General features: G+C 33.4%; 2 protein-coding genes across 3 annotated transcripts; one reads left to right on the top strand and one right to left on the bottom strand.

Moving 5' to 3' along the window:
• Nucleotides 1-72: 72 nt before the first annotated feature.
• On the top strand, nucleotides 73-15,725 carry LOC134242719 (protein AATF-like). The gene is given in 14 exon segments (XM_062724847.1): nucleotides 73-220; nucleotides 5,711-5,872; nucleotides 6,118-6,379; nucleotides 6,492-6,647; nucleotides 6,889-6,968; nucleotides 7,655-7,792; nucleotides 7,966-8,068; nucleotides 8,289-8,468; nucleotides 8,722-8,830; nucleotides 9,087-9,203; nucleotides 9,637-9,740; nucleotides 12,989-13,069; nucleotides 13,388-13,459; nucleotides 15,267-15,725. Coding segments are annotated over 14 exon segments (1,728 nt in total). The 5' UTR covers nucleotides 73-135; the 3' UTR covers nucleotides 15,346-15,725.
• Nucleotides 15,726-17,030: 1,305 nt separating this feature from the next.
• On the bottom strand, nucleotides 17,031-24,459 carry LOC134242699 (PHD finger protein 23B-like). Of its 2 annotated transcripts, XM_062724821.1 has the most exons (5): nucleotides 24,326-24,459; nucleotides 23,919-23,959; nucleotides 20,713-20,817; nucleotides 19,128-19,263; nucleotides 17,031-19,018 (listed from the first exon to the last, which is right to left on the bottom strand). In XM_062724821.1, exons 1-5 carry the CDS (start codon nucleotides 24,345-24,347, stop codon nucleotides 18,798-18,800), a joined length of 525 nt encoding a protein of 174 aa, XP_062580805.1. In that variant the 5' UTR covers nucleotides 24,348-24,459; the 3' UTR covers nucleotides 17,031-18,797. The 2 variants fall into 2 exon arrangements, with proteins under 2 accessions (XP_062580805.1, XP_062580806.1); XM_062724822.1 differs by lacking the exons at nucleotides 23,919-23,959; nucleotides 24,326-24,459 and adding an exon at nucleotides 21,361-21,509.
• Between the last annotated feature and the right edge of the window lie 1,866 nt (nucleotides 24,460-26,325).

Raw genomic sequence — 26,325 nt, forward strand, 5'->3', positions numbered from 1 at the left:
CCTTAAAATTACATAAACGTGTCGTATTTCTTTCTCCTTTTCCATATAATAGTCATAAGATATATAATATCTATTCGGAACATACCGTGAAATATATCGGAGTATCCTCGGGATTTATATGGCAAACAGGAAAGCATGTCAATGAATCTGAGAGAGGAGATAGCAAAATTAACAACCCCAGCTCCTGTTTTCTGTGATCCAGAAAACGATTTAGAGGATGGTATGTATGACTGGTGTTTTTTTATCTTACGAATTTTAAAACGATTGAGTTGCTCATGATAGACAAAGCAACTGGACATGCAGCCACTATTTTCTTATTTTGTCAGGTCCAGCACAATCTCTTGGTTAAGCTATATAGCTTTAAAAAGCTATATAGCTTTATTAAGCTATTCAAAATAGCTTGATAAAGCTATTTATATGCAGTTTTTCACAAAAACGTTTTTCGCAAGATTGAAGAAATAAACAAAAAGTCGCAAGTATATGATTATAATCATATATGTATTATGGACTATCAAAAATATTTAAAATATCTGATTAGTTTTGAGAGTATGCCATTTCAACAATAGTGGGAAACATGGGATAATTTGCATAACAGGCGAAGCCCGTTATGCTAAAATTATACCATGTTTCCCACTATTGTTGATGTCCCTGGCATACTCTCAAAACTAGACAGTGATTCCTTATATTTCCATTTCATTGTGAAATAAAATGGTAGACTTAGACATTAAGAATGTATACTAATCGATTTAAATTACACGAGGACTTCCATGCCAATTTCAACAGTGTGTGTGACGTCAAACACAAAGGCAACCGCACGAGATTTTCATGCATATTTGGCCTCCTTAGCATCAGACACAGAGACAGATGCGCATGAAATTTGCATGCGTATTAGGCCTCCTTAGCTTCTGACCTATCAACCTGCCTAATTTACATTCCGGCAGAATTATCAAGAAATCAACTCAGCTTACTTTCAAAGGGTTATTATAAGAAAAAATTTAGAAATGGAAATATATCGGTATATACCCATCGAACTATAGAGGATTAAGTGTTACAAGCTGTATGGGAAAACTCTTTAATGGACTTTTACAATGCCGCCTAAATTCATACTTGGAAACAAATGGCCTACTGAGTGATTATCAATTTGGATTCAGAAGAAACCACTGTACCACAGATAATATCTTTATTTTAAAAGCCCTTATAACTAAATATTTAAACTGGCAGAAACAAAACATTTATGCCTGTTTTGTGGATTTTACTAAAGCCTTTGATACAGTTGATTACTTTAATGTTACACAAATATACCAAAAGGGCATAGGTGGGAAATTTTACAATATTATAAATATGTGACAGAATTTGGTTTTACCCTCAAACCAAGGTACCACTCACGGCACCAATAATCCAGCTGGCGCTACATGGTATCAATGCAATTTAGGAAATTCCATGATACCAGTGTAGCGAAAATGACCGTATGAAAATACCTCTTTAATATCACACACTTTCTTTATTAATAATAGTACTTCGCGTTTTATTCCAATTTCTTACTAACCAATAAGACTCTTGATTTCAATATAGTCACGAAAGTGACTTACTAACCCAGAATTTTAATAACAAGAGTTTGCAAATTAACAAATATTTATTATAGTCACAGATATATTTTATTAACAGTACAAGAATATTTACAACAAAAACTGATGTACTAACGACCTTGTACTTATAAGCCTCAATAAAAATAAGTGCCTACCTAACAAATGTACAATGTTGCCGTCCTACCCAACGCTAAGTTTGAATGAAAAGTGACCCACCCTAAAATAATCTACATATGCCTAACCTAACCGGTTTACCAAAAATAGAAATAAGGAACTGGAAAATGGACGTAAAAATAAGGAAAACAAAAAGGATAATGGTGAACGAATGAACGATTTGAACGAGACAGAGACAGGGACCGGGATCCACCCCTCTAATCAAAAAAGTGAGCTGGTACGAACCTTTGAGAAGGTTCCAGACCAACTGACTAATCGTGAAATGCTGGACTTTAAATACACCGCGGTCTAAAGGTGTGTCTCTACGGTTATCCAAAAAAATCTACATTCTATGTATAACCCATACAAGGACGTTTCCCAAATAACTGTATAAAGCTAGAAAGTTTCCGAATGTAAAACAAACGATAACCAATAAGAATCATCGTTATTTACTAACTATGTAAAATCCAATCCTACCACAAATAATATGTTCTCAAATACTAAATATTGTTGTAAAGATGAATCTTACTATAGTGAACATTTTATAGCTACACGCGGGGTTAAACAAGGATAAAATCTTTCCCCTATTCTTTTTAATATATTTATTGATGACTTCTACTCACACTTAATTGATTATAACACAAGTCCTCCTGAATTACAAAATATTGAAGTTGGACATTTATTCTTTGCAGATGACCTAATTCTCCTCTCTACTACAATATAAGGTCTCCAAAACTCATTAGACTGTCTCTCAGAATATTGCATAAAATCAAAGAGACTGTTAACTCTGATAAAACTAAAGCAATGATTTTCTCAAATAAGAAAATTGACACAACTCAATATTGTTTTTATTATAATCATTTAATAGTTCATCTTGAACATGAATATAAATATCTAGGAATTATTTTTACTTATAATTAAGCAAGTATGCCGCTGAACAACTAGGTGACCGTGCAAGAAAAGCTTTTTATGCAATGAAACGCTCATTACATTTTAATAATAAATTATATTTAAAAACTCTTTTAAAATTATATAATTATTGAACCTATCAAAGTTCTGAAACATGGATTTCAGACTTTAATATTAATATAAACAATTGTGATCAACTACCTTTTGAAAAGATACAGCATTTGATATTTAAAGATATTTTGGGTGTACAGAGAAAAGCTTCAAATTTAGCCATTAAATATGAGCTAGGAACAGTCCCTATTTGTTGCAAAGCTATCATCTCAATGTTTAAATACTATAAGAGACTAAAAAATGTTAAGAATAAAAATAGCACTAGAAATCAAATTCTTATTGCTGCTTCCTTAGAAGATGACAACTTATATAGTAATGGTGTAAAGGATAATTGGCAAAGTCAGATTGATAAATTAAAAAAGAAACTTAACCTTCCATCATTAGTCTTTGAAATTATATCACATTCAGCAGCTGCTTGAAGAATTTTTACATAAAAATGTTAATTTGCAACTCCAGAACATTGAATTCTCCAAATGTGGTAAATTATTATTTTTCAGTCAAATTAGAAAGAATTATGAATTACAAGACTACTTAAAATATCCAATAAATAAAGCTAGAGTTCTAAATTAACAAAACTGAGAATTTCTGCACATCCTTTGGAAATTGAAGTAGGCAGATATTCAAAGCCTTGTATCCCAAAAGAATTGCGTTTTTTAGCTCACCTGAGCCGAAGGCTTAAGTGAGCTTTTCTGATCACATTTTGTTCGTCCGTCAAATTGTCCGTCCGTCTGTCTTCTGTCTTCCGTCCGTCTGTAAACTTTTCACATTTTCAACTTCTTCTCAAGAATCACTGGGCCAATTTTAAACTTGGTACAAAGCATCTTGGGTAAAGGGGAATTTAAATTGTCAAAATGAAGGGACATATCCCCTCGAAGGGGAGATAATCGAGAAAAGACAAAAATTTGGGTCATTAAAAAATCTTCTTCTTAAGAACCACTGGGCCAGAAAAGCTGAAACTTATGTGGAAGCATTGTGGGGAGTGTAGATTCATAAATTGTTAAAATGGCCCCCATTGAAGGGCGGGGCCACAATGGGGAATCAAAGTTTTATATAGAAATATATAGGAAAAATCTTTGAAAATCTTCTTCTCAAGAACAACTGGGCCAGAAAAGTGAAACTTATGTGAAAGCATCCTGAAGTATAGTGTAGATTCTAAATTGTTCAAATCATGACCCCCGACAGAGAGCGGGGCCACAATGGGGTATCAAAGTTTTACATAGAAATATATAGGAAAAATCTTTGAAAATCTTCTTCTCAAGAACCACTGGGCCAGAAAAGCTGAAACTTATGTGGAAGCATCCTGGTATAATGTAGATTCTAAATTGTTCAAATAATGACCCCGGGGGGAAGGGCGGGGCCACAATGGGGAATCAAATTTTTATATAGAAATATATAGGAAAAATCTTTGAAAATCTTCTTCTCAAGAACCACTGGGCCAGAAAAAGTGAAGCTTATGTGGAAGCATTCTGGGGTAGTGTAAATTCTAAATAAAAATCCCCCCTGGGGAAGGGCGGGGCCATTATAGGAATCAAAGTTTTAGATAGAAATATATAGGAAAAATCTTATCAAAATCTTCTTCTCAGGAATATCGAACCACTGGGCCAAAAAATCTGAAACATATGTGCCCATGGAAGGATCATGGGGTAGTGTAGATTTCAAAATGTCTAAATTATGATCAGTGGGGTAGGGTGGGAATGCATTATGTATAACAAAGGGGAAATCTGGTAAAGAAGAGAATGGTCAGCTTCTCAGGTGAGCGATGTGGCCCATGGGCCTCTTGTGTCACTATTGTAAAACTGTTGTAGAAAGTGAAATACATTTCATATATGACTGTCCCTTATATATAGATTTGCGAAAAAAGTACTGTTCTTTGAACATCTGTAATTCAAACGATAACATATTGAAAGAAAATCATTGTAAAGTATTATGTAATCCTGATAATGCAGTTCATTCTAGAAGGCTGTGTGAATTTTTATATGAATGTTTTGAATTGCGTTCCAAAAATAAAGCACAATTATAATATATTTATTTAATGCATTCAGTAGCTCATCACTGTTCATACTATATTGCTTGCATAATGATTATGTTTAATCTTCAAGTTGTTATACTCTGCATTGTTGACTTCACTGATCCATACACTTGCATGTATGTATTTTATTACTTGTCTTTTATATGTAACATGGTTGTATGCCAACATGTTTGGTGAATCAATAAAGAAATTGAAATTGAAAAATACAACCTAAATCATAGAAAGTTCTAACATTGCTGCTGTTGAGACAAAACATGAATTTCCATTGTTTGATTAACTGTGTGTGCGATTAAGCGTGGGTAAGTATGATTGCTTCTCATTGTGCTGAGCTCTTACCAATCAATTATCCTGTTGGCCATCAATGACCTCTTTTATAATTTCATTCAAGAAATAACTGTGTGGTCACTCATCAATAGCTCCAAAACTTTTAAAACTTTGAGTACAAAGTCTCTCAAGGAGACACAATTTGGTGAGTGATTTTCACATGCATTGTATTCAGAAGAGTTCCAAGTTTAATATTTCCACTGCACCAAGGTGCGAGTTTTTGCACTTGTTGAAAAAATAACACTAGTGAGAAAAAAGTCTAATAAAATAGCTTAATCAAGCTATTCTGAATAGCTTAATAAAGCTATTTAGCTAAATCAAGCTATATAGCTTAATCAAGAGATTGTGCCGGACCTGTTTGTTGTAGGCCCATTGTATCTCTGATTATTTTAACAGCAGCTATCTTGAGCAATAATAAATCTTATTTGATTTAGACATTAACCAGAAATTTTTCCTTTATATTTGTTTTATCTGTAACTTTCACAGTAGAATTACAGACGAGGATTTTGATACACATGTGGGTCATCAATTAAAAGCAGCATTGAATCCTATGCTCTCACCCCTTTTATAAAGTAAATCGATCATTGTTTTCCTTCAGTTACAGCAGCAAAGTTAACAGAGAAGACTGAAGAGAAGGATGAGTTCGCTCCCTTGCCAGCTACTAAACTCCGACAGAGAGCAGCTGCAGAGTCTGTAAACAATGAGAAAAAGTACGCGGGACGAAAAATATCACGGCAGAAGCTCTTAGACCTTGACTCAGGTACGGTTTGATAATAGAAAAAAAATTATCACTTCTTTATGTATTAAAAATAAAATCAAATTCAGAGATTGTAAATATTGAGTATAAAAGCTTGGAAAGATGATTAAATATCTTGAATATTGAAATGTTATTCAACACCTTTTAAGAATAATCAATTAATCCAATTGTTCTTCAATAACTGATAGATATACATTTTAATAAAGAATCTGAAACAAACCAAATGTTAAGATTTTGTTGTATGACAGATGTCAGTGGATCTGAGGAGCAAAGTGAGAGTGAATCAGAACAAGAAGATGACAGCTCTCTTGGTGAAGAGGATGTAATGAATGATAAAGAAAATGAGGAGAAAGATGAAGACTCAGAGGAGTCAGATGATGAATCTGAGTCTATGGGAAGTGAGGAGCCCAGGACAGCAGAAGAAGCAGAGGAGGAGTTGTCTGCCCTTGGTTCATTTAAAGCCAAGATGGCATCAAGCTCAGATCCCCAGGGTGCTGGTCAAAAGTTTAGGTCTGTAGAATTTCAGCAATTTTTATTGCTATATATACACTGAAGGAAGGTTTGTGTATTTTAAATAAGATATGAGGGACTTTCTTAATTAGAGTATGCATGTGTTTCAAAGTTTTGTAGATGACGGGGATTACAGTAAGTATTATGATTCTGAAGATGAGGCTGAGGATCAGAGTGACGAGGATGATGATGAAGACACTGATGATAATGAAGAAGAAGGAGATGATGATGAAGAATCAATGGAGGAAGACAGAAAAAGTAGAAGAAGGTAATGGTGATATCAAACCTTAATACATGTATACTGTGTAGCTTCAGCTATCTAAAGTATATTTTTTATTTTAAACCAAGAATATGTCAACTTCAGGTAGCAGTTTTGACCTTATCATGCTGATATCTTGAAGAAAGATTTCAGTGAATAGCTGTTTTAAGAAAATAATTTCTAAAGAACATTTTTAACATAGTTTTTAAACTGTATGATGTAGTAAAATAATGAATGTTTCATTTTCAAGGTGAGGAGGGGTTAGCAGTTTCTCCAAGTCAAGACTGAACGAGGAGATCCAGAAAGGAGAAGCAGCCAGGCAGCAGTTAGGTGAGTACAAGTTAGGGACAATTTATAGTCAGACAGCAATTAGGTCTGTACACGTAAGGGGCAACACAAAGAAGGCAATAATTAAATCTGTACAACAACTAGGTTATTACAAGTAGGGGACAACACAAACAAGCAATGGAGTTTGTACAAGTAGAGCAACAATATACAAGGAAATAGTGAAGAAAGGGTATGTCTTTGTAACCACAAGGAATCACAATGAACCATAAGGAACTTCCCTTTGACCTATAGATGCTTTGTGCCAAAATAAGTTGAAATTGGATAAGCTGTTCAAGAAAATTAAGATGAAATGGTTCAAAACATTAGGATTCATTTGGACAAAAAACATGGACAATAACATATTGCAATAGGTCACCTGTGTGACTCAGATGACTAAAAATTGAACATATAAACCATAATTAGACTCATTAAAGTTAAATAAGATGTCATTGGTGTGTCCTTGTGGTTCCTTGTGGTTAAAAGACATACCTGTGAAGAAATAAATATGACTTGTAGGAGCTCCATGTAGGTCGTCAAACAAATAATTGATAAAAAGTTACCTCTTCATTCATTTCGTACTTCTTGATGTATCCTAGTTTATTCCCCATAAAATATGTATATCAATACACAAGTTAGACATAAAAAAATTTTTTTCCTAATGTGTTTATATTTGAAGTTTTTAACTTTAGGTCTTTGGGACAGTTTACTAGAGGGAAGAATCAAGTTTCAAAAAATACTGACAGCTGTTAATCAACTTCCACAACCTGACACCTGGAGGGATTTTGAGAAATTAGGGGAAGATAACTTCAAGGAAAAGTCTATAACAGGTACACCACAGCATAAAGTATGCTAAAGAATATTCTGTAAAAGTGTATATTTTAAAATTATTTAAGTATTTTCACATGTTTTCAGGAACATACAAGTTCTATTTATAAGTCTGCTTATAGTTTTGTTCTTGTGGTATGTACATTTACAATCTGCTAAATTTGTTTAATTACAGTGCAGACAGCTTTGGAGAATCTTCTTCAGAAACTGATCCAGCTACAGTCAGTCCTTCTTCTACAGAACTCAGAGACTCAACACATTGAGTCAGGACAGCAGAAGTAGGTGTACAGAGCTTAAGCAAAATAGCGAAAAGCAAGAAGAGATATACTAATTGATATCAAACAATAAACATTGTCTTACTTTGTGTACCTATTGATTTCAGTGTGAGAAGAAAAATCATGAAAACTGTTCATATAGTAAAATTTAGGCACTTACTTTTTAAATAAAACTGCAAAATAAAGAATAAGTTGCTGAGATATACATATTTGTGCTCAATAGACCAGTGAAGAAGACAGACGACCCGGATGATGAGGAGATAACGAGTGAGTCAGACTCGGAGGAGACAAAACAGACAGTGGAGAAATCAAAGGGGCAGAATAAAGCAAGGAAACGGAAACTAGCAATGGAGGAAATACCTGACTTCCTGGCCAAGAGACATAAAGACTTCCAGAATTACAGGTTAATTAACATGAAGAATTAATTTTTATTTTTTATACAGCTAGTATTGTTTAACTTTCCTAAAAGATAAATTGGCAATTTAGAGGAGGTTTATTTCATCTAGCAATATACATTCAGTACACTTTAATACAGAATTCTTTTAAATTAAACTTTCTTTGGAGCAATAGTGTTTTGATGTTAAATTTTATAGGCTATGGTCCCTGAAGTGTAGTGTATAGACTCAGATAATCTTAAAATCATTGTCCTTTTGTAGAAATGATACTCTCCAGAAATGGTTTGACAAGACTCGGTTACTTGGTGGTAAAATTTCCAGTAAATCCTTCAATGCTTTTGAACAGTCAGCCCTGAAACAAATAGAACAGGTAATATTATTTAAAAAGACAATCTGAAGAAAGTTAAAGAAATATTTTATATTTGATAGACATTTTAGCAAATAAGGGAACGGCAATGGTTAAGTCTAGTGAAATTACAATTTTTATCTTACCTGAACCAAAAGTTGAAGTGAGATTTGTAGAGGCATTTTTCTAGTCTCTTTGAAATTCAGTTGAATAATTGCTTCCAAAATATTGTGGGGTCAGCCAGTCTTCTTTGTAATTATACTGCTACTTTTATTTTTAGGTGTTGAGTGATAGAGACAGACTGATTAAGAGGACACAGATGAAGCGGGCCAGTTATAAGGTTCTGGGGAAACCTGAGGAACCAGAGACAGCTGTCAATCAAGATCAAGAACCATCGGTAACCTCCCCCTTCTAAACACCTTAACCACCCTTTTCTTAGGGACAAAAAACTGAAATAAAACAAAATATCTGTAGGAATGAAAGGCAGAAATTTTTTTATTTGGAAAATTTGTTGAACCTGTATATAGTGACTTTCTATTATATAAAACCTTTAAATTTTCTCCCAATAATGTTACCAGTATTAAGCAGATATAGCAAAGTTATACATGATATCAATATATTGTGTTAACAAATATATGGATATAATGCAACTCCATGATATAGCAAAGTAATTACATAGGTCCCAGTGACTTTGCTATAACACAAGTTTTATCTGTATATAAAACCTTTAAATTGTGTGAACTTATATGTTACTTCTTTATTAAGCAAATCTAAAAATGTCAACCATTACATGAGATCATCATTATATATGTTAACAAACGGGGATGAAGACATCAGAACAAACATATGATACAGAGATTTTTGATGACAGTGATCACTTAACACAAGTTTATCTAGAGAGTATACATATCAATGATCCCATAGCCCTCAGCAGGTCAGGAAGACTTTTCGCTTTTTTATAAATTTTTGAAATAAATTATTCAAATCTTTTGGGATCAGCAATGTTGAATGCAAAATAATTTACAGCTGGAAACACACAATAAAGACATGAGTAAACTCAGGTGACCTATGATGCTGATTTTTGATGACAGTGCATTGTGCACCAACAGCTGAGAGACATTAGAGAGAAAGCTTCTTCTCTGCAGATATAACCAATTTCAACCAAATTTGGTACAGCAGGTCAGGAAGGCATTTTTTTGTGATTTATAAAACAATTTACCGGTATTGAGGGGTGGGGCCAAAACCACTAAAATTAATGCAATCTTTAAAAATCTTCTTTTTTACTCCTGGACATCAAGCAGTCAAACTGTTTGCATGATTGTAATCAGCATTGAGTCCATACCAAAATTTGAAATTTTTGGCCCTGTAGGGGCTATATATAGCGGGGCTAAATACGTATATAGTGAAAATGCATTATTTCTTTGAAAATCTTCTTCTCTGCTCCTGGTTATTAAATTAAATAACTATGTGCATATTTATTATGAGAAAGAGTGCCTCTACAAAAATTGTGAATTTTATGGCCCCAGAATTAAATTATTTTTGAATGCATTTGGTGGGGCAATATTGAAAATTATATAGGGAAAATACATGAATTCTTTCAAAATCCTTCATCAGATCCTGGATATTAAATTGATTAACTAAGTGCATAGTTATGATGAAAAACATTCTACCAAAATTGTGAATTTACTGCTAGGGTCAGAGGTTCATGGTGTTGGGGGGGCACATGTCTATTGATTATATAGTGAAAATACATGAATTCTTTGAAAAATGCTTCTCTGAAGTCATGTATTAAATAAACTAACTCAAAGTAAAAGATGATGAGCAAGAGTGCCTCTACCACGATTGTGAATTTAGGGCCCCAGGGTCAGGGGTTCTGGTATTAGGCAGTGATTGGGATAAGCTCAGTGGGGCTAAATGTGAAAAAAAAGTCAGTGTCAATTGACATTTCAAAAAATGCGCCAAACAGACTTTTTAATGGGACATTTCCTAGTTATAAACTTGCAATTGATTATTTGCTGTTAAATTTCTTCAACTTAATTGAAATTGTCAAATTATTGAATGACAACATTAAAAGATACAAAATTAGTATATATTTAAATTCACAAGTGTCAGAAAATAAACACTGCAAATTAATTTCAATTCTTTATTTTTTGTCTCCGAAAAATGTTTGAAACATCTTTAAAATGATTTAAAGCCTGGTTATAGATCATATGCTTTATCATGTTAAATTTTGTTTTGGTTTTTTATTAGACCTAATCATCACTGCCAGATTAAAGTCCCCATTTTAATTTTATGCCAATCGGAAAGAAAAACTCGTACCTCGCACATAACCTCGGACGTCAAAGGTGATCTTCCATCTTGCTGATTCAGTCATGTGATCTTATTTGAATTTCATTTAAATATTATACTTTTGAAATCTGAGTTACTTTGATGCACGCCCAACACTGTGTTCTTTCTATCACAGTTTACTAACATTTGGTGTAATTAACACGAGGAATTACACTAATAAAGAAACTTTTTCTAAGAACTTTAGGCAGAGCGAACTATGAAATGAGTGACAAGGCAGTTTCCGGCAAAGAAATGTAGCGATCTATTGCGTGATGTGCTCCACCTATCACACACAGGTTTGAATAGCGTGCAAAGTTCAGCCGAGGATTGCCGAACTCTGTACAGCATGTTATACTTCTTGGGAATTTTCTACCGATTTACTTGAATTCTGTTTGTTAGGATTGTTGAAATTAAGAAAAGTCTGCCCTTTATCGGTACGAGGTATTTTCTTAGGCAGCATGCTGCACTCCTGACACCAGTTTATTTCGTGCGCATTAAATCAGAAAACATGTAACTGTTTGATTAGAAACTGGAGAAAGAGAGAGTCATAAGAACGCTTTAATTGAACGACATTAAATACTATTTTATCAAGCGTAATTGACAGCGATTGTTTTGGGAAATACTACAAGCGCTTGGGGGAAAGCTCGAAGTTTAGAAGTATGTAGTGCATGATTATATATGCGCCACGATGGCGCAGTGATTTTAATTTAATGTGACATTTTGAAATTTAATGCGAAAATGGGCAGGTAATCGTTATCCCAATCACTGATTGGGGGGGGGGGGGGGGCTCTATTGATTATTAAGTGAAAATACATGAATTCTTTGAAAATCTTCTTCTCTGCTCCTAGGTATCAAATAGATTAAATAAGTGCATAATTTTGATGAGCATGAGTACTTCTACCAAAATTATGAAATTCATGGCCCTCCTACTTTACTTGTTTGGGGGGGGGGGGGCTCTATTGATTATATAGTGAAAATACATGAGTTCATTAAAGTCTTCTTCTCTGCTCCTAGGTATTAAATAAACTAACTAAGTGCATAGTTATAATAATGAGCAAGAGTTTCTACTTAAATTGTGAATTTTGGGGTTTGGGTTAATTGTGTTGGGGGGGGTAAAATTAATTGATTATATAGTGAAAATACATGAATTCTTTTAAAGTCTTCTTCTCTGCTCCTAGGTATTAAATAAACTAACTAATTGCATAGTTATAATGAGCAAGAGTGCCTCTGCCAAAATTGTGAATTTTAGAGAGAGAGAGAGAGAGAGAGAGAGAGAGAGAGAGAGAGAGAGAGAGAGAGAGAGAATTCTTTGAAAATCTTCTTCTCTGCTCCTGGGTGTTAAGCAGTTGAACTACCTATATAGTTATAAAATCAAGACCCATTCTTACAGAATTGTGAATTTTATATATATAAAAAGGGGGCTGTACTTATAGACTAAAAATGAATGAATTGTTTGAAATCTGCTCCTTGGTATTAATCAAATATTTTTGAAAAGCAGGATGCCTTTTCAAAAATTGTGCAATGTGTGGATCTAGGGCTAAGGGTAAAGGGGTTCATGTGTGGTAGGGGCACTAATGTTTATTGCTGAATATTAATGATTAGTTGAAATGCATTTTTTGTTCCTCTGCCTTTCCTATGGGTAAAATAACCAAACTAAAGCAACTGCTAAGTGTATAGTTATGAAGATCAATGTGTGTGTAAAATGTGTTGAATCATGTCATAGCATCTGGCTTAAAACATGAATCAAATTCAATCACTGGAAAGTTGTTGCATAATGCTCAGGTGACCTATAAGGCCCATGGGCCTCTTGTTTTAATTAATTTTGCGTCAAATTTAAAATGATTATATATGCAGGCAATGGCTAGAAATACAGAGGTTAAGAAATAAAGTGAAGAGAAAAGTAGAAACTAGAGCTTCTAAAGGAAGAAAAATCAGGTAAGCAAAAAAAAAATAGAAACAAACATTACAGGGAAGAAACTTATAATTAGTAAATAGATAGAAAATTGAACTTCAAAGAAAGAAGAATAAGGTAAAGGAAAAGTACAAGTTGAAAATAGATCGAAGGGAAGAAAATAAAGTAAGAAGGGGCTATTAAAAACAAAGAAAATTCAATTTAATGATAGAACTGTGAACCGTGTAAAGAGCAATAACTCAAGTCAAAATCCATAACATTTTTAAAACTGCTGAATTTTATGGGAGTTATTTCCCTTTATATTCATACTTATTTGTTAATATTCATAAATTGTGTTTTAGATATCATGTACATCCTAAACTGGTCAACTTTATGGCTCCTAAAGAGATATGTACCTGGACAGATGAAGCAAGGTATATTAGTTTATTATCTGGCAACTTTTGTAAACCAACTTTTTAGCTCACCTTAGCCGAAGGCTCAAGTGAGCTTTTCTGATCAAAATTTGTCCGTCATCATCAGCGTAAACTTTTCACATTTTCATCTTCTTCTCAAGAACCACTGGGCCAATTTCAACCAAACTTGCCACAAAGTATCCCTAGGTGAAGGGGAATCAAGTTTGTTCAAATGAGGGGCCACGTCCTCTTCCAAGGGGAGATAATTAGGAAATAGTGAAAAATTAATGACATTTTTAAAAAATCTTGTTTATTTTGTTTTTGAAATGTGAAACTCATGTAGAGCATCCGCAGGTGTGTTTCAATTTTGTTCAAATCATACATCCAGAGGCTAGGGTGGGGCCACAAGATCAAAGTATTACCCAATATATAGGAAAAATCTTTAAAAAGTGTAAGAACCACTGGGCCAGGAAAAGATGAAACTCATGTGGAAGCATCCTCAGATAGTGTAGCTTAGTTTGTTCAAACATGAGTCGGGGATAGATGGGGCCACAATGGCCGATCAAAGTTTTACATAGGAATATATAGGAAACATTTTTTAAAATCTTCTTCTCAAGTACTTCAAAGCCATGATTAGTGATATTTATATGGAATCATCCTCAGGTAGTATAGATTCTAGTTTGTTCAAATCATAATTATAGGGTGGGGCCATAATGGATGATTCAAGTTTAACATTAAAATATATTTAAAAAATCTTCTTCTCAAGAATAGCAAAGCCATGAGTAGTGATACTAGTATTTAAATGGAAGCATTTTCAGGTAGTGTAGATTCATGTTTGTTCAAATCGTTATATAACCACTAAGGGTAGGGTGGGCCCACAATGGTGGATCAAAGATTTACATAGAAAAATATAGGGAAAAATCCCAAGAACAGAAAAGCTATGTTTAGTCATATTGACGTGTAAGCATCGTCATGTATTGAAGATTTAAATTTGTTCCAAATCATGACCCACTGGGGTAGGGAGGAAAACAATGGGGAAACAAATTTAAATTATTACGAAGTTATATATATAGGAAAAAAATGTTTTAAAAAAATCTTTTTATCAAGAACAGCAAAGTCATATGCTGTATTAATATAAAGGCATTCTCAAGCAGTATTAAAATTCAAGCCCCCCCCCCCTTTAGTAAACTTATCAGTTCTGATCCGATTCCAGTTTGCTCAGGTGAGCGATGTGGCCCCTGGGCCTCTTGTATTTGTATGCGATAAATACCCATGAGATTCATGACAATCTTTAACTCACAAAAAGTTATCACAGCCAACAATGTTTTTTGCTGTGTATTTAACATAGAGAATGTTTCCTAGCTCACAAAAATTGATCTTCAAGGACTCAAACAACCAAATTGCGAATAATTACTGTAATTTTCTAGTAGTTTTAATCTGTGTACAGTGTTGTTTCCTATATAATGATAAAAAAAAATAAATTCAATACAGTGGAGCCTCATTTATCTGGACACTTTGGTTCCCAGTCAATTTGTACGGATAGGTGAAGCGTCTGGATATCTGAATTACCAGTTAAACAAGACAAAATAACATTAAAAAAATTCTGTTCCGATGAAAAATCGTCCGGATACTGAAGCGTCCGGATATCTGGCGTCCTGATATCTGAAGGTCGATCCACTGTATTTTTAAAAAATTTGTGACCATCCTTTTGGAGTGAGTGGGCATTTTTTGAAGCTTTTTATATCATCTGTATATTTATTTCTTTATGGAAAAAATAAATCAAAATGACCTGAAAATACATGTATGTATATTCTGTATATTCAAATAGAGATGACCTGTTCAAGTCTTTATTTGGACAAAGAGGGACAACGACAACATCCTCAGACGAGAGTGCAGTAGGCAGGTGATGTCACGACTCCCTACAAAATCAGCTACAACAGTGATGAAAAATGTCAATCTAGAAAACCAAGGGACAGTGATAAATTCTTGGGGAAGCTTTTTAAAGACACTTTATGAAGATTATCCCATTTATTATGAAATATTCTGTTTATTATGCCAACTTTCATTGATGAATATTTGAGAAAACTTTAGATATTGAAATCTCTACTGAAAGGTATTGTGAAGAAACAATCTAATACTGCCTATTTTTACATAAAAATTTTGCCCTCAAACAAGGCAAATTCATGAAAAAGAGCAGTAATGCTGTAACAGAACTGTCATCTGTGTCACAGAAAATTTAAAAGGAGGTAGAATGTAATGTAACTGTTAAAGGATGGAAATAACTTGAGATGAATATAATGTATTTTGATTAGAAAAAAAAAATAAAACTTATCTGTTAATATTCACTTCTTCATTATACAACTTGCATATGGTCAGGAAATATTTTTCTGACACCTGCAGATATCTTACATAAAATTGCCACTTTAATTAATTTGACAACTTTTGTTTTATCTGCTTTTCAACGTATAAAACAGAGATGGTAGTAATTTGGTAAATGTTCAGATTTGATTTGGCAGTGGAATGGAGACTACCTATAAAATTGTATAATGAAAATAGACACAACTTCTGCAAAAAAAATTATATGAATTTGTCCTTCACACATTTATACATGTATAAGCATGTCGGTTGACACAGGGCTCTTCATTTGTCTCGGTAAACAGGAATCATCTTGCCCATCTATTTATGCAATCATCTTGCCCATCTATTTATGCAATCTTGTCTAGGCTAAAACTTTGTAGCAGATAAAATTGGAAGCTCATGCTTGGTACAAAAAATGTTTATGATTTGACTTTACCCAAGGTTATTCTGGCTAAATGTATTAATAAATTCTTGTACAGGATATCTCTGAAATGGAGAATCATTAGATTCTGGTACTTGGTATAAAGACTTTTATGACCAGAGGGTATGACAAAACCTTGACTGAAGGTCATTTTGATAAGGTTAAGAAAGGTCATAATGGCAAGTTCAAGGTCACATTTACATTTCCAAATAGTAGAGTACCTTTAGTTTACATGAAAAATTCATGTTTCTTTTTTCCTCCATCAAGGGTGCAAATTTTCACTTTTTCCGCTTCCCACAAATCAATATATCATCAGGAAGCTCAAGTATATACCTAGACGCAACATGAACACAAGTTTGCATGGCCTGAGTTAGATTTTTAGTTACTTGGGAATTTGTTTTACAAACTTTGTTATGTTCAATCATCTGGGAATAGGTCTGTTTCAAAAACTTAATCCAGTTTACTCATCTAAAAAATTGTAAATCAAATACAACAGCCCAAATAGACTGGTAGAATGAACCCCTCGATGCAGCATGTTTGGTCATCATAGGGATTTAATTGAAGTTTCTTTAAAATAAACCTGTTAAATATTGAGAAAATGTAGATCAGATCCAGCATCTGAAGCAATATTCAGGTAGTGTGCATCCCTAGATGCAATACAACATGTATAATTGCAAGGTTTGGTCACCCCAGGACTAACTGTTCCTTGAATGAACCTGCTCCAGAAACTTGAATCAGCACATTTAACCTGGGATGCTGAAGGGGTATTACTTAAGCTCCCACCACTTCTTTTTGTGAGCTAAAACAATAGAATTTCAGTTTTACGATTTAATATGTAGGGAATCTTTAACAATTACAATGAAATGATTTGTGAAAATAGTTCTATAAACAAAATATTTACAAAGTATGAACACAGTATTTACAACAACCAGTTATTAAAATGAAGTGCAGATAGCCTACCAATGATGACATAGCATCAAATTTAGTTAGGTTTTCTCTTTCAAAAATCCATTATTATTTCATTAACAATTTTATATATTTAATTTGAACATTTCTTGGATTCACACACAAAAGAAAATTGCCATTTATAAGCATCACAGAAAGACTTGTCTGCATTTCCTAACCTCATTAAAATATTAAAATTATTTTCAACACTGGTCACTATGTACAAATTTATACTCCTTTAAAATTTGATACAGCACTGTACAATGGATTTACTAATTAAGAGTTGTACTCCCAAGACATAAACTCACCTGAAAAATAAAGGTAAGGTCACACAATATTATCAGGTATTCCCTACCAAATCTTATTGACAATTAAAAGGTACATTCTAACTGGAGTACCTTGTGCAATGATTTTCAGAATTTTGGCCTCAACAAAGCACTGCTTGTAAAAATTGACTTGCAGTACATTGATAAGAAACTAATTCAATATAGTGTAATACAAAATCATAATTCTGAAGAGATTTCCATTTTTTCACATGCTAATAAAAGATGGTTTAAAATACCTTGTTATATAATTTACTCCTTATACAAACAAAGAAATGATGAACTATAATAAAGAAAATTAGTGATGCATCAAGGCAGAAAATTTACATTGCATATTGAAAGCATATGATGAGGTGATCTGAGATCGTTGGGACAAACAATATACATGTACATGAGACTATTAAATCAATACCCTCTAGACAAAAAGTGCAAATCCCTAATTTAATTTTCAAATGACATTTCAAGGATATGTCTGTGTAATTATTATTTCTTTCTTTAAGAGCTGCCACAAACTGATGTTTGTTCTGTATAATGACCTTATTGGTATCAAAACTGATTTCTTTAACAAGGACATTGGCTACCGTTATCAACAAAAAAATTGTAAAAGGAATCTTCTGACATAAATACTGCAGATAACAAATGCAAGAACTAAAATGGTTTTGAATAATGCCATTTAGAATACCATATAAACCTCACAGTATTCATATGAAGGGCAGTCGTTAGTGTAAGATTATGGTTTACTTTTCCAGTATATGGAAATGTGAAAATTTTCTACCAGTGGTGAAAAATAGAAAGCATCTTCATAGAAAATGAATGTTCATTTAGGTACTCCAATACAAACTAAACATATTTTTGTAAGGGACTGAAAACTTTTGGAAAAAGGAATATAAAATGCCACAGCATTTTTTTTTTTTTATGTTTTTCACAGCTTCTTTTTTCAAAATACTAAGGCAAATTTAATTTGGAAAACATATAAAATATTTTCTTTGGTCCCTACTTTTTACTTTTTACTTTTAACGAGATTCAACAAAATATTTGGGGGAGGGGAATTTTTTCCCCTTCTATAGGATATGGACCCCACAAAAATTAGATGACAAGCGTAAATTGACTTTTAGAAATAAATAGCATCTTTCCATTGAATTTGCACACTTTGAATTTAATATCATGAATGCAATGAAGAGGACGAATAGAAATGAATCTTTGTACACAAAAAAAAAATGTCATAAAAATAGCATTGTCAACAGAACATTCACTCACTCTTTCTTACACTCACACAGCCCAATCACAAAGCTCTGAGCTGTAGTAGCACTAGTTACGTTGTAAATTTGTTGTTCTCAGTTCTGACACGATTTGATTTGCGGGCAGTGAATTTGGAGTCTCTACACAGCTGGCACGTGTAAATTTCAGGGACATTGTTTTTGCGGATTTTAGCACAGGAGAAGTGGATCCAGGTTTCACACTCGGAGCACTCAATCATGGGTCGCCCTGCGTACGGCTTCATACAAAAACAGGTGATCAACTCTGACTCCTCCTCTGTAAAACAAAAACAAATAAATAAACAAATGCTCGAATTTTTGCCCCCTGCTCACAAAATTTACAATTTTATAAACCAAGATTTTCCTCTTGTCTGCTCTATATATACCTGAGTCATTGAGTTCCTGAGAGCTGGAGAACTGATGTGTAGGACTGCCAGCAGACAGTGTTGTGTCTGACGTGTAACTCTCGGCCGTACTCCCGCTACTGTCCAGAGGACTCATGTTGTGATTCACACGCAGGTCCTATAAATACAACACATATACGTACAGATGTGCATAACAGAATCTATAAATAACTACTCTCATTAAATGCCATTGTTCATGTTGGTAGAGCCTAATTTTACACTATCTGATCATCAGTAATTTGATCAAATTTAGCAGGTGTATTTAAGTGCTCTTCAGAATTTAAAATGATTGTACCTAAATCATATTCAAGTCTAAACCTCTAGGATGTTTAGGTATATGCATCTCCTTTTGTCAGTTTTGTGTTTCATATGTGATTTGAACAAAGTTCTTACTGCAGCAACAAAATATATGATATATTCATTCAAATCATCATTCCAATATAGATGGTCTGCCATACATAATGAAGTTTTGTACAGTTTTTAAATTTCAACAAATAAATCTAAAATTTCAATTAATCTAAATATTTCTATTTACCATGTTTACAGGTTTGAATAAAACTCAAGCATGTGAAAAAAAAAATGATTTAAATCCTAAATAGTCATTAGTCATGTTAGTCATGTTTATTTGCCAGAAAGAGACAACTTTATATAAACATGTATATCTACTTTTGAGACCACTGTCTAATTAGCCTTGAAGGTGTGTGTATAACCCTCAAATAACTACTACGTAACTACTACGCAATAGGCCAACTACAGGTGCTCCAAAACACTTGGCAAAACTTCAACATCCGGCCTACGTTTAATCAAGTCAATACTGAGATGACAACTAGGTCACATGGTGGGGACAACGTAGTACAACTTGTCAGACAGGTTATATACTCTCTTGTCTATTTCTGCATGGATCGAAAGTCAATCCCAGCCGTCCACAGAAAAAAATCTATATCTCTGTAAACCATTGATTTCCAATAGTTCAAGATGGTTGCTCCTGATCTACGGGTAATTTACTCTCTTTAGTGGTGATATTTTTTCGGTAAGTTAAAGACACAGGATTGATTTTCAGTTTATCTACATAAACAGGATCTAGATGTTGATTTTTCCGAGGATTTAAGCCCTCTCTAAATGAATACTGTTATTTAAATGCATCCGGTCGACTTCACTGTTTGCACAAGTTAAACGACAAAATAATCAATGGTAGGTGAGAAAAATTCAATGTACAGCTACCTTGCTTCAATGCTTTGGCATTATGTTAATGATATTGTACCCATCAGTGCGTATCATATTGATGTTAACATTAAATACACATTGTAAGCCTTGAAATTGAATCCCCTGTCCTCAATACTTGCCTACAGAAATCACACCATGTCTACCTTCCTAATCTTTTTCCTCGTTATTTATGAACTACTCGTTCAAGATAACGCATGATGTGACCTAGAAACTGTCAAATACATCCTGGTCGTTTATTCATTGCCCCCTTGTTTTCGCTATAGCCATTTTGTTTAGTTAGAGTACTTAGACTGATGTTATAACATGTGACTAGGGTGGTCTGATACAAGGAACTAATCCTCACCTCACTTCGCTGGGTCTCGTACTGTGTGTACTCCATGATCATCGTACAAAACATGTAAAAATCCTCCTTAGTCTTCTTACGCCTTGGAGGTAGACTTCCTGAATGCTGAAATAACAAACAAAAGATTCCATAACATTCCACAATATAAGATTTTACTGATTGTGCATCACCTATTCAGTGTTTGACTACTGTGGTACATAAAAATTAAAATTTATACAGTGAGATTTCATGTTTTTCGATATCCTAAGGGTAAATTTGCATGTGTACAACAAAACAAGTAGACACCAATTACTAAAAATAATTTGACACGATACTCGGAGAGATTATAGGGGTAGAAAGCCGTTCTGGTTGAGGGGTCGGGTGTTAGAAGGGCACCAGTATCGTTCACAGTTTGTCACATGTTTCGACAGGCTCTCTAGAAGACTGATACTATAGAATGACCCTGAACGACTATTGTGTATTAATAACGACAATAAAATTACTGTAGATATGATAAAATGGCTACTGACTACATATATAGGAGATGAAATTATATCCTAATCATACATGACTCATGAACATGACATACAGAATAACATCAAGAAAAATCAATATAACAAGGCGAAAAAATTACAGACTCATTTTCTTAACAAGTTCTGATAATCCTACCTTTAAGGAAACTACTCGCATGTTTTCTGAAACATTTTAGTCCGAAGGTGAAACAAACAATGTTATTGCTCTCCCAGTCTTAAACTTACTGATCTGTACACAAGCCTTTTAAATGAACTCAATGCCATTCATAGTATCATAGGTCAAAGTTCTACCACACATTTCTCATGAATATTCATGAGGCTTGTCAATTTTTCTCTGCCGCCATTCCAGGGAAAAAGAAGATGGCTGAATATTTTCTTTGCAAATTTCTGCAATAGATTTTGAGTTTTGGAGAATATCAAGGACAGATAATGGAACCCTAAGCACACTGGTCTGAGGGACACTGGAATTATTAGTTGTTACCAATTATTATCCCAGAAAACATGAAGTGATTAACGAGCCTTTGTCAAAGTGTGGGATATACGTGAAATAACAAGGGGTCATCTCAAAATAGATTTTTGTTCCTCAACTTATTTTACAGTTAAAGCATACTTCACTTTAGAATCCTTCTATATTTATTGATAAATAAATAAATTTAATGCCTATAAATACCTTCTAAAGTTACAAAAAGATTATGTACACTGAAAAAATCTGTAAATCTATTTCCATACTTTCCTACTTTTGACACTCAAATAAACTGTTTAACTAATAAATGAACTTTCTTAAGTTTTCTCACTATTTTCTGATAATTAATGGAAAAACATAGTTACATACATACTTGTGCATGCATTATAATATTGACTATTAAATATTAATAACTTAATATGTGTATGAATGTGTAGTTCTCAGTATTCATGCATTTCAAATAGCTGCTACTTATAAATGCACAGATAGATCATGTACATAAATACTTACATCTTTCCATTTTCTATTCCATTCCTATGAATTGTCCATAGTATGCATTTTTGAGGATGTCCATAATCATGATAATCAAGATTTACGAGTGCATTCAGCAAGTAAATTTGTGTGCACTGAATTCAATTGCTCCCAAAAAAAAACACTTGCCTATAACCCTAGATGCACGGACTAGCATACTGCTAATATATGCAAAATATTTATCTGCATTAAACCAAAATGACATTAAAACTGCATGAACATTGCATGTTCTTTGACACCCATCAAAGAAAATTTCCAGCAATTTTTTGAACTGCATTTTTGCTCTTTCTTTCTAATTGTTTACTCCGTTATTTTACTAACTTCTACATAAAATGGTTTAGATGTTTTTACCTCTTTATTAATTTTTTCAAACTGTTGTGGCAAGTTACATGGTACATAAAACATGAGTGGTCCAAACATGAACTATGCTTTGCATATCATTTTGCTACGTATGCACCATAACATGTGATTTATGCAATTACATACTTCAGAATGTCTAGTAAATATTGGACTCAATCATTTTATGCTATGAAACTATTTTAGTAATTGATGGGCAAACTTCCTTTAATTACACTGAGCAATATCAGTTATAACATGATTATGTTTCCACACATTAACCATGTTAACCAAGAAACTGAAAACTGGTTGAATGTTTGAATTAGCAAAATCCAAACAAGCTAAATCATATTAGAATGGCAACTATGCATGTGCATGAAGAATAGCAAGGAAAATGTATGAAATTATCCCAAAAAAAAATGCCCCCCCCCTAATTTAAACTTTAACAGTGTTTAAACATTTTCAGATTTACAGATTTAGTGAACATAATAAGTACAATTAAACGTTTCTGTAAATGATGACATCAAAACAAATGGGACATCAGTCTCTGCTAAAGACAACTGACCACTGGACCCCACCAATATGCCATGATATACGGACCCTCAGGTTCGATACATCATTTTTTATACCGAACTGGAGTGTCCAATCCTAGTGTTTGGCTTTGATCATTACTATTTTGACATTACGAATTTACTGAAAACGATATCGATTTGATTCATAAAAAAATGTCTGTTTCCAAAAAATGGCATAAATCCGAGAACACAACAGATTGTAATTATAACTGCATAGACCCAAAGATTTTTTTTGGTTTCTACATTTTCACGTGTTGCGATTTCGTACATTTTGTGTTCCATTCTAACAAAATTTGTTTCGAACCGGTGTTTTCCTCCAGTACACAGTCCTGACTGAAAGTCCTGTACAACCCAAATAACTTTCACATAGACACGATCGAAGCCATGAAATTCTATTTATCTATTCAATTTCGTGTTTCAAGGTAAATTTACTAACACGTAGCATTTTTTTTTTGGAAGCATTTACTGAATTCATACTTGATAATATTTCTTGTTAAATTTAATCTTTTCTTTAGTTTGTCAGAGGAAATGGTGGCCTTTTTAAAATTTCGTGAATGGTGTGTTTACCTACTGTGTTTTTGTACATTTTTAATATTAAGTGTACTGCATTTTTTTATCATATTAAAGCAGTTTTTTAACTAAATAAACTAAAAGGTTGTTTTACTGTTTCTGAAAACTCAGTGTTATTCTCTGATTGCTCAACTTCATAAAAATGGCTGACCAAATGGCCGCCATCTTTGAACGAGCGTCAAAAATTTTTTTTAATCATCATAGAAAAGCTTGTGTTCTTACCTCATAATCAACTTTCCCAACGATTTTCCTCTTCTTGGGTGCTGAAATGACAAAATATAATCAACTTGAAGAAATTCATGAGGAAATATTCGAACAATACTTAACAAAACAACAACCACCAAGTTGACAGAAACCTTGGGTTTTTTTCACCTGTCTTGAGCAAACTGACAGAAAAGTTTAAATTGATCGATATTTTATAAGAATAAACATTGTTCGTAACCAAACTTCAACAAATTTGATGCATAATCTCGCTCAAAATTTAATAGAAAACACCAATTTTCTAAACCAAATCGTAATGGCGGTCTATTGTGTCAGTGAAGACACAAACCCCACTTCAAAATATTTGCTGCACACGCTTCGATACGTAAATATAACGATTAAAACAATCGAAAATATTGTAAAAATACCTTTGAAGACTTCTTCTGTCATGTTAATTCCAGTTTTGATGGTATCGAATTCTTGTAATCCACTGTGAAGTAAAAATCTCTGCTGTTCGCCGACATTAAACGGAACAACTTCGTTAGAAATGTGATCCAACGCTTCGTCCCACTTGCCCCGGCTTGCAGGTCATGAACTCAAAATTTGCATATTCGTGACGTTAATGTACCGTTATTGAGATCTAAAGGCGCGGATCTACTTAGGTATTGCTGTATACAGAAACTAGAGTAATTTTGCTGGTAATTTTGATTTTGTTGAATAATTTGTATTAGACCTTACCCATTTTGTCAAAATTATTATTATTATTTTTTTTACAAAATTGAGAAAAATTATCTTTAGATGATGACTCCAACTGAAATATTTGTGGGCGGGGGGGGGGGGGAGCTTCATGTTCAAAATCTGCATCTCACACAAAGATCTATATGGTAAGAAATTAGTTTCAAGTTAGATCTACTTTTATTTATAACATTGTTATAAAACTGTCACTAATTTTTCAGTTTAAGATGCATTTCTTTTTTTATTTATTCAATTTTTTTTTTAAAAGAATTTTTATTTAACTAATTTTAACTCAGTGCAATGAATTTATTCATGCATTGTTGTTTATACATGAAAATCTACTAGGACACAGTGTTTGTGAAACACTGATGTCCCGTTTGGCAGCTTATGGTAAGGATTAGCTGCAGATCTGTAGCGTTATGGCTTTATTTATTTGTCTTTGACCGTGTTATGGTCAATAACAAATATATAAAGATCTGCAGCTAGGTGAGGGTTAAAGTTTTTCAAATGGTCAAACTCCATGGTCATGGTCAAAAGGTAAAAATTATTGATATCAAAATGAAGGTCCTTACACAAGAAATATACTTGTGAAATATGAAAGGCCTACTTCTAACTTTTCAAAAGTTATTGTCAAGGTTTATGTTCCTTAGAAGTTCTAGGAACTCTTAAGGTCAAGGTCTAAAGGTCAGAAATATTTATACCAATTGAAAGGTCTTGTCACAATAAATACATGTGTGAAGTGTCGAAGCTCTAGTTCTAACTGTTCAAAAGTTATGGCTAAGGTTAACGTTTAATTTGTTTTTGTTTATTTTGTAAAAGTGGGTCAAACTCCTAGGTCAATAGATCAAATTTGGTGATACCCAAAGAAAGGTCTTGTCACAAGGAATACACCTGTGAAATATGAAATCCATATAGACCCACCTTGTCAAAAAGTTATGGGCAAGGTTATAAAACCTTTTTGAGGATGAACAGACAGCTAGACAGACAGACAGGGCAAAAATTATATACCCCCTAATCTTCGATTACAGAGACATAAAATGAATTATTAAAATATCACTTTGTTTCCTCTTTAAACTCTGTAACATTGTATCCAGCCTATACTATTAGTTATCCAGGTTCAATCAAGGGTGTACGGGGATTTACCCCGGGTTTTATTCTATACACCCTGAGGCCGAAGGGAATACAACCCGGGGTAAAATGAACCTGGATCACGAATTTATTTCCTCTGTATCCGTAAATATTCTTTGTAAAACATAAATCCAATCTTCTGTGTCTCAATCTATCCATAAGATTTACTACGTACTACAGTGTATTGTGACGTCATGTCATTTGCTTTGTATTATAGAAAAACTATGCATTGTGACGTCACGTTTTATTTACCCCGGCTGAAGTCGGGTGTACGGAAATTTACAACCGACTTTGTAACCAATGAAAGCTCGTGTTACAAGCTAGATAGGAAATAAAGGAGGAAATACTAGTCAGGTACAGACTTATATTCAATGTCACCTTTATTCCTGGTTATACAAATGATACTGAGGAAATTTAAGTCATGATGATTTTCTTGCCATTCTCATCAAAGATTCCTTTTAGTTTTTGGAGGAGTATAGGTCTTTGTTAACGATTCTCCAGTACACTCTGTTTTGGGTGACCTAAATTTTCCTGTTGTTGTCATTTGTTTTAATCTATACACCTG

Source organism: Saccostrea cucullata, unplaced genomic scaffold (assembly GCF_032062105.1).
Source record: "Saccostrea cucullata isolate Sc308-1 unplaced genomic scaffold, CSIRO_AGI_Scuc_v1 ctg138, whole genome shotgun sequence".
NCBI classification, from domain to species: Eukaryota; Metazoa; Mollusca; class Bivalvia; order Ostreida; family Ostreidae; genus Saccostrea; species Saccostrea cuccullata.

What these genes read in the sequence shown, in the direction of transcription:
- LOC134242699 (XM_062724821.1), bottom strand. Translation starts at nt 24,347, where the DNA reads ATGACAGAAGAAGTCTTCAAAG. An exon ending in TTGGGAAAGTTGATTATGAG is followed by an intron (nt 20,818 to 23,918) that starts GTAAGAACACAA and finishes TTGTTATTTCAG; the next exon opens with CATTCAGGAAGTCTACCTCC. An exon ending in TCAGGAACTCAATGACTCAG is followed by an intron (nt 19,019 to 19,127) that starts GTATATATAGAG and finishes TTTGTTTTACAG; the next exon opens with AGGAGGAGTCAGAGTTGATC.